The sequence below is a fragment of the Lepidochelys olivacea genome (assembly GCF_965140295.1).
Source record: "Lepidochelys olivacea isolate rLepOli2 genome assembly, chromosome: 6".
NCBI lineage: Eukaryota > Metazoa > Chordata > Testudines > Cheloniidae > Lepidochelys > Lepidochelys olivacea.
In genome coordinates, this window is record NC_140416.1 from 10,000,698 (window position 1) to 10,009,042 (window position 8,345).

General features: G+C 62.2%; 1 protein-coding gene across 3 annotated transcripts; it reads left to right on the forward strand.

Moving 5' to 3' along the window:
• Positions 1-398: 398 nt before the first annotated feature.
• RPS6KB2 (ribosomal protein S6 kinase B2) lies at positions 399-7,978 on the forward strand. Of its 3 annotated transcripts, none has more exons than XM_084631127.1 (15): positions 401-842; positions 1,724-1,758; positions 2,022-2,142; positions 2,820-2,888; positions 2,980-3,127; positions 3,382-3,439; positions 4,368-4,468; positions 4,558-4,648; positions 4,802-4,892; positions 5,200-5,307; positions 5,698-5,760; positions 6,100-6,177; positions 6,665-6,772; positions 6,868-6,980; positions 7,416-7,978. In XM_084631127.1, the coding sequence occupies exons 1-15, from the start codon at positions 771-773 to the stop codon at positions 7,585-7,587; spliced, it is 1,428 nt and encodes a 475-aa protein (XP_084487253.1). In that variant the 5' UTR covers positions 401-770; the 3' UTR covers positions 7,588-7,978. The 3 variants fall into 3 exon arrangements, with proteins under 3 accessions (XP_084487255.1, XP_084487253.1, XP_084487254.1); XM_084631128.1 differs by lacking the exon at positions 401-842 and adding an exon at positions 1,171-1,301; XM_084631129.1 differs by lacking the exon at positions 6,100-6,177 and having other exon boundaries at positions 399-842.
• The last annotated feature ends 367 nt before the right edge of the window (positions 7,979-8,345 follow it).

The window sequence follows — 8,345 nt, forward strand, 5'->3', positions numbered from 1 at the left end:
CACCCAAACTCCCTCCCGGACCCCACCTGCCCCCCAACCACCTGCCCCAGCCGAGCCCCCTCCCGCACCCAAACTCCCTCCCGGACCCCACCTGCCCCCCAACCACCTGACCCAGCCGAGCCCCCTCCCGCACCCCAAACCCCCAGGGGCCCCACAGGAGAGTTAATCCAGCCCGTGTTACAGGACCCCCGGCATGTGGGGAGCAGGGTGCCGTGGGGCCAGACAGGCGTGTGACTCCCGGCCGGGGCGTGCCTGGAAAACAAGGCGAGCCCCGCCCAGGGAGGGGGCGTGGCGGGGCCGGGGGGAAGGCCTCGGGGGGAGGCAAGAGGGGCCCCCGCGGGAAGGGACTCACAGGGGAGGGGAGCGGGGGGGGGCCCGGGAGGGGCACGGATACATCTGCTCCGACCCCGGGGCCACGTTTCCCAGAGGCCCCCGCGGCTGGGTCCCTTCCCGACCAAAGGTTTTTTCCTGCCGCTGACAATAGCGCATCGGAGTCAACCCGCCTCTTGCTCCGCCGGTTCGCGGCCTCTGGACGTGTCTCGCGCGCCCGATGACGCGCGCTGCAGCCCGTTCGCCGCCGCGCTGCCCAAGGCTCCTCCTTCCCTTCCCGAGCCCCTCCGCGAACCGGGGCCCAGAAGCCTGGGTGACGTCATCACGCGGCGCTCGGGGTCCGGGACGGTGGCGGGCGCAGGCCTGTGACGCGCCACCGGGCAGGAGGGGGCGGGGCCCGGCCGGGGGAACCCGGGGCCGTCGCTGCTGTCGCCGGCGCCATGGCCGGGGTGTTCGACATCGACCTGGAGACCGAGGAGGGGAGCGACGGGGAGGAGCCCGAGCTGGGGGCGGTGAGAGCGGGGGGTGGACAGAGCCTCGGCCCGGGACCCCCCCACCCAGGGCCCCCATCTTTTCCCTGCTGGGCCCCCCAACTTGGTCTCCCAGGGGCCCCCACTTGCCCTCCAGGGCACCCATGTATCCCCTGCCTGAACCTCTGGTCCCCCAACCTGCTCCTCAGCTCCCCCCAGGACACCCCCATATCCCCCTAGGACACCCTAATCTGCTTCTCAACCCTGCTACCTGTTCCCCATATGAAGTCCCCCCTCCCCACCCGCTGGGCTTTTGTGCTCCCCTATCCCCCGCTCCCCCCTTAGCACTTCCCTCTGCTCTTGCTTCCAGTGTCCAGGTAGCATGTGATTTTCTTCCACGCTCCACAAGGAAGGGGCGTGAGTGATTCGGCCCCCTGCGTCTTGTCCCACCTCCCCACAGTCTGTGACTCTGGGCAGCATGATGAGCAATGTCCTTAGAAGGTGACTGCACTCCAATCACGGAGCGTCCTTGTTACCCGTGACTAATAACACCCCAGCGAAACTAGCGCCTTACCCTGCCCCTGGGGAGGCTGTTGTCTCCCTGTCCCCTTGCTGTTCCACAGCCTGACCTTAAGCCTGGCTCCTCCCAGCAGCCAGACATGAAAACTGGTGCCCCACACCCCATTGGCACTCTTAGGCAGTCTGCTCCTAGCCCTGGTACACACCTCACCCCTCTGCCCCATGCCCAACCCCTGGCTGCCTGCTCCTAGCCCTGGTGCCCCCTTACACTCCAAGTGCCTGATCCTAGTTCTGGTGCCCCTAGCCCCTGTGCCCCTTGGCAGACTGCCCCTAATCCCTGTGACCCCTTGTTCTTGTGGGGATTGTCAGTGTGTGCTTGTCTGATTTCCCCTCCTCTGTCCTAGGAGATGGATTTGGAGCTGCGGGGGAATGGCCTGGAGTAAGTAGCCCAGGGAAGGGGCTGGGTGGGGGCAGGGGCTTTCGACAAATGTCATTCTTTCTTTGGGGAGCTGATGAATCGAACCAGCCTTCCTGAGCTGAGGGAGTGGGCACTCAGGAGCCAGAACCTGCCCTATTCCCAGGGGCTTTCCCCCAGCTGATCACTGGTCCAGTATGTCCTCTCCCTGGGTGGCTCTTCCTCCCTGTTCCCTACGGCGTCTCCAGCATGTGCTCCCTGCTCACATCTCTGCCCATCTCCCTCAGGCCGGTGGGGCACTATGAGGAGATCGAGATCTCAGAGAGCAGCGTCAACAATGGCCCTGAGCGCATTGGGCCACACTGCTTCGAGCTGCTGCGTGTCCTGGGCAAGGGTGGCTACGGCAAGGTAGGGAAGGGCCAGGGGAATCGGACTGATGGGGCCAGCTGTGGGGGGCAAGGGTGTGTGCCTCCCTATGCACACACCCCTCTGTACTGGGGGATGCCACTGTGGGACTGACTCACCCCTGTTTCTCTCCTGGACCCCTGCTAGCAGAAACCCCTATGGAGGAAAACGAGAAGGGTGGGAGGGAAGGATTGGGTGCTGGGACCCTTGCCAGGGCCTGCTCTAGGGCTCTGTTTTGGGGGTAACTTGTCTGGTGGAGAGAACTGATCAGAAATTTCAATTCTGACACACCATTGTGGTGCCACATGGGTAATGTACTTCAAATGCCTCCTGGCCCTGGCTCCTTAGCTGGACTACCTCTCCCAGGATGCATCATGAACTCAATTATTGCGAAGGACAGGCGGCACCAAGTGGCTCTCGCATGGCCCCAGTGCATCATGGGAAAGTAAGTGTGATTGGGGAGCTTGGCTTACAGAGGGGCTGCATGAGACAGCTGAGCTACAACTCCCATAAGGCCCTGTGGCTGCATTTCTGAATACTGTCATGTTGTTTCCATCGGGGCATCTCTTCCCAGATGGTCCCCTGAGTTGCTGGAGGAAGCTGCCTGCCTGTCGTTGGCACGGCAGTGGGGATCTAGCTGTACAACCGCCCTCCCTAAAGTCCCCTCTCTTCCCTCACAGGTGTTCCAGGTGCGGAAGGTGCAGGGGACCAACGCTGGGAAGATCTTTGCCATGAAAGTCCTGAAGAAGGTAACTAGCTGGCCAGCCCTTCCTGCTTCTGAGCTTGGAGATGTCCCCTGTTGGCACCCTAATGCCCCTCTCTCTGTCTGTCTCCCCCCAGGCCAAGATCGCCTGCAACGCCAAGGACACAGCTCACACCAAGGCTGAGAGGAACATCCTGGAGGCCATCAAACACCCCTTCATCGTGGACCTGATCTACGCCTTCCAGACGGGTGGCAAGCTCTACCTCATCCTTGAGTGCTTGAGTGGTATGGGGCAGGGCTGAGGTCAGGGGTGGCTTGGGAGGGTTTGGCCCTAGCAAGGGCTAGGGGAGAGAGCAGGCTTCATGTGAGTGACCTATGTGAGCACAGTATTGTTGGAGACTGTATAGTGCTGTCGGCCTGCAATCTGGCCAGAGCTGGCCCCTCTCTACTCTCATGACCTCTCTGGGTGTGGGGGGATGTGGGGCAGGAGCCAGGACCTGTGTGGGGAGCTCAGGTACCTCTTTGTTTTGGGTCTACAGGTGGAGAGCTCTTCATGCAGCTGGAGCGTGAGGGCATTTTCCTGGAGGACACAGCATGGTCAGTGACTGGAGTAGCTGGGAGCACAGAACCCACCCCCTCACCCCGCCAGTGCTCTGGCTGTGTTGTGATTGTTTTTGTAGACTCCTAAACTCCAGCCCAGTGCCCGTCCCGCCCTTGCTGTGTTGACCAAAGTCTGTGTGGAAACGACCTGCTCCCATTGTGTAAACACACCACAGACTGCGGCTCTTCAGAGGGATCACTGAGTTGGTGCCGAGTGCAGAGCTGTGTTTAAAGCCAGACGGTGCTCCCGTGCCAGAGCACCAAGGCAGAGCCAACCTGCTGGCGCCAGAACCTGAGGCAGGCAGGGGCTTGTGTGCAGCAGAGAATGGGAGCAGGTTGCAATACGTAGTAACTGGCACAGCTCAGCGTCCCACGTTGTGCACACTGCCAGGGGCAGCCTGAGGCTCACTGTGACCTGCTGACACCATGGTCAATGCCACAATCCTTGGTTACAAAGTGGCAGTCGCTACTGGTTCAAATGGCAGCCAACCTCCTCCAGCGGGAGACAAGCAAAGGCTGGGAGGAGGTAGAGATGGGCTGGGGGGAGCATGGGGGTCCCAGCAAGGAGAGGCGGGTATGGGATGCACAGGTGCAGAGCTAAGCAGGAGAGAGGGCACAGGAAGGCAGAGAGGAAATGCCAGCTGGGGCCCAGCCAGCCTGGGAGAGGGGGGCTGTACTGGTCTGTGAGTGGTGAAGAGGTTCTTGTGCCATGGGGGTGCCCACAGTATTTCCCAGGACCTGACTGGCTCCCCTGGGCAGTGCCCAGTTCTTCTGCATGGTGGGAGCCATCCCCCTGGTTTGACTGGGCATGTCAGCTGCTGCTTCTGCTGGGGGAGCTGCATGGCTGGCACATCAGGGAGCAGCGCCCCCGCGAGCTGCGGGTGTTCAGGTGGTACTGACTGCTTCATTCCTGCTTGTGCCGCAGCTTCTACCTGAGCGAGATCACGCTGGCCCTGGGCCACCTGCACTGCAACGGCATCATCTACCGGGACCTGAAGCCAGAGAACATCATGTTGAATAGCCAAGGTATGGAGCCCGGGGGCGGCGGGGTTGGATGTGGGGCCCAGAGAGCTCTGGCTCCGGAGGTCTGACCCACGGGGTCTCGTCTCTCTCAGGGCACATCAAGCTGACGGACTTCGGACTGTGCAAGGAGTCGATCCATGAGGGAGCCGTCACCCACACCTTCTGTGGGACCATTGAGTACATGTAGGTGCCCCAGAGACACCCACCTCCCCTCACACTGCTCCCTCGTGTGACCCGGCCCCAGAGACACTGCCCTTCCCCTCGCACTGCTCTCCTAGGGGCCTTGGGGTGGTGAGTGGCTGGCCCAGCAGCTCAGGGTGTCTGTGCCACCCCTAGGGCTCCAGAGATCCTGATGCGGAGTGGACACAACCGGGCCGTGGACTGGTGGAGCCTTGGGGCCTTGATGTACGACATGCTCACTGGATCGGCAAGTTCTGCTTGTGCTGTTAACATGGGGGTGGGGGGCCGGAGCCGCAGGCTGAGGGTTTTCCCTTTCTCCAGGTACAGTGCTGGGCCTGGCTGTTGCTCTGTCCCATGAGCCTTTGCACCAAAGGGCACCTTCCCTCACCCCAGCGCGGTCCCTCACTCTGCACCCTCCACCCCAGCCCAGACCTTTGTTCTGCACTAGGTTCAGTGGCCCTTGTGCCCCACTGAGGTATGCTGAGTCATGCCCCTCTCCCAGCATGACCCCCGCTTTTTCGTGGTGCTCAGCCCCCTCTGTGCTTCCTTTGCAGCCGCCCTTTACGTCTGAGAACCGGAAGAAAACCATTGACAAGATCCTCAAGGGGAAGCTGGTGCTGCCACCTTACCTGACCCCCGATGCCCGCGATCTACTCAAGAAGGTACTGCTTGCATGTGCCCTCTCCTCCCTCCCCCCCCCAATTAGGATGCTGCCCCTCACGCTCCTGACCTGTATGAGGAGGTGCCACTGCCCCCAGATGGTTACTGGCACCTGCCCCTGTCTGACGCTGTTGCCATCTCCTTCCCTTCCGCTCCTCACAGCTGCCGACCTGTCAGCCCCAGAACCAGAAGGGCATGATCTTGGATCAGAGCTTTTGTGTGGGTTTCACCAAAATGGCTGCCACTAGATGTGGAATCAGGGTGGGGGCAGGGGGGAACCCTTTAGTGTGTGTGTGTGTGTGTGTGTGTGTGTGTATAAACAGTGCCCCCCACCCCATGTCTGCCAGGCCGTGCTCCCTGAGGGGTGGCCTGACTCCGTTCTCTCTTTTCAGTTCCTCAAGAGAAACCCCAGCCAGAGGATTGGGGGTGGGACGGGCGACGCAGCCGATGTGCAGGTAGGTGGGGTGGGGTGGGAGGGTGCCTTCTGGAGGTGGAGAAGGGGCAGTACACAGCGCTCTGAAAGGGGGATTCTCTCCCCTACCTGCACCCATGGGCACACCGGAGTCAGTGGCAGGAGGCGGCTCCCTTCCATGTGCCATGGCTCTAGGCAGGGGGTGGAGGCTGTGCCAAGCCTTGCCATAGCCTTCCTGGGCCTAGGACTCCCCGCACCAGAGGGCGTCTGCATGGGGAGCCCAGGGGAGGGCACAGGCCTGAGCTGGGCAGATGCTGGGCAATAGGGGAGGGGGAGCAGCTGCTGGGCTTCTGACCTCCTGCCTGTATGTCTGTTCCTACAGAAGCAGCCATTTTTCCGCCATGTCAACTGGGATGAGCTGCTGGCGCGCAAGCTGGACCCACCCTTCAGGCCCTGCCTGGTACTGCCCTGCCCTTGCCCTGAGCCACTCATCAATGGCAGGAGAGAGCCAGCCCATTGCTCCTTGCTTGCCCTGCCCAGCCCAGCCTGGGCTGAGCCCAGCACAGGCCTGCCTTGCTCTCTCCCATATGGCAATAGATGTCTCACCTCGCAGCTCCCAGCACCCTCACCTGGGTGGCAGTGCAGAGCACTCACACCTAGGGCTCCTTGCAGCCCAGCCTTCCCAGGATTGCGGGTAGGTGGACCGAGACAGTGTTGGAGAATGGGACCCAGATGTCCAGGACAGCTGTGCAGGGCGCTCAGCCCCCATGGGGCCCTGCAGCTCCCAGCCCCCTCGGGGAGGAAAACCTGGATGGCAAAGGGGAAGCCAGATCCTTTATGTGGCAAGCCTGGTTGCCATCCTCCCCACTGGCAAATGGCGCTGATGCCAGGCTGCCCCTCCCGTTCTGGGTTGACCCCTCTTTGTCCCCCTCCCTCCTGCCCTGCAGCAATCGGATGACGATGTCAGCCAGTTCGACACCCGCTTCACTCGTCAGACGCCCGTGGACAGCCCTGACGATGCCTCCATTAGTGAGAGTGCCAACCAGGCCTTCCTGGTAAGGACTCCCAGCAGGGGGTGCTGTCTCAGCTGGGAGGGGGTGGAGCTTGCACTGTGGCATCCCTGCTGCTCTGACCTCCATGCTCTCTGCAGGGCTTCACGTATGTGGCCCCGTCGGTGCTGGAGAGCATTAAGGAGGGCTTCTCCTTCCAGCCAAAGGTGCGCTCCCCTCGCCGCCTCAACAGCAGCCCCAGAACGCCTGTCAGGTACGGCTAGGGGCACTTCCAAACAAGGTGACCAACAGGCAAGGCTCCTTTCCCCTCTAGGGGGCGCTGGCTCTGATCTGGCGCCAGCCTAGGGGAACTGGTTGACTCAGGGATGGGGAGTGGGATATGGGGTCTTTCCCCTCTAGGGGGCAGTGGCTCTAGCATCCCCTTCCTGGGCTTTCCCAGCAGTAGATACACCTCTCTCTGTATGGTGTTGCCATTTGGAGCTGTGGATCTGGGTGGGCAGGGAGGTAGTGCCAAGACCTGGGGTTGATCACAATGTTCCCGAGGAGGGGGTGGGATGGGGGCTGTGGATTGGGGCGTGGGGCTGTTGATTGCAGGGTTCCCAGGCCTGGCCACCTGTGGGGGTTGGGATGGGGCCGGCTCACTCCCTCTCTGTGGGGGTCTCACTCCCAGTTTCCTTGTTGCTTTCAGCCCGTTGAAGTTCTCTCCCTTCGAGGCCTTCAAGCCCAGCCTGGCGGTGGAGCCCATGGAGCTAGGGCTGCCGCTGCTGCCGCCCCCACCAGAGGGCACGGCCCCCCTTCCTATCAAGACATCAACAGGCACCAAGAAGCAGAAGGGGGGCCGGGGCCGGGTGGCAAGGTAGCTTGAGGCAGGCATGGTGCCCCTGCTTGGGCAGGAGACTCAGCTTGGGCCAGTGGGAGGCTCCCCATGGAGGTGCCCAGCCTGTCGGTGACCCATGGAGTGGACATAGCCCCCGACAGCTGAGTGGGGCTGGGAGGTATCGGGAGCCCCCAGCCTGGATGGACTCAGGAGGAGATGCTTTGTCGGGGCTGCAATTCCAGAGGGTGGGGCAGCCCCAGCTGTGGAGGGCAGGGGCTGCTGGGCTTGTCCTGAGCGGCGCCCTGGGCTGCAGGTCCCACCCACGGGGCTTTTAACCTTTCCTTGGTGCTCTGTTTTTATTGCTACAAATCATGTTTTGGGTTTGAGGGGGTCAGTGCTAGAGGAGAGCAGAGGATGCAGGGTAGAGCATGGCAGGGGCGTTGTCGGGGGGGGGGGTCAGTGTGTGCTGGGGAGGGAGCAGAGCATGGCTGGGGGGGCCTGTGTGAAGAAGGGCATCGTGCAGAGTGTGGTGGGGGTTAGGGTGATGGGATGGGGCAGTGTGGGGGGTGAGGCTCAGAACCCTGGGGGAGCAGGGTATGTGGGGGAGCAGAGCCTGGAGAGGCATGGGGTGTGGGGGGCAGTGGGGTACTGAGTATTAGGGAAGCGACCACGCTCTGCCTCCTCTGGGTAGGAGGGTTGCTGGCTTGTCTGCTGTACTCCATGTCACCGTGTGTGGGTTGCGGGGCAGGCAGCCCCTCTCTGCAGCTGGGTCTGTGCCAATTAAAGCCTGGGTATGGCTGT

Bases quoted from the DNA above. Each gene is read 5' to 3' on its own strand.
- RPS6KB2 (XM_084631127.1), top strand. From the start codon at position 771: ATGGCCGGGGTGTTCGACATCGACCTGGAGACCGAGGAGGGGAGCGAC. The intron at 1,759-2,021 runs GTAAGTAGCCCA...CATCTCCCTCAG, and splicing joins CTGCGGGGGAATGGCCTGGA to GCCGGTGGGGCACTATGAGG. The intron at 2,889-2,979 runs GTAACTAGCTGG...GTCTCCCCCCAG, and splicing joins CCATGAAAGTCCTGAAGAAG to GCCAAGATCGCCTGCAACGC.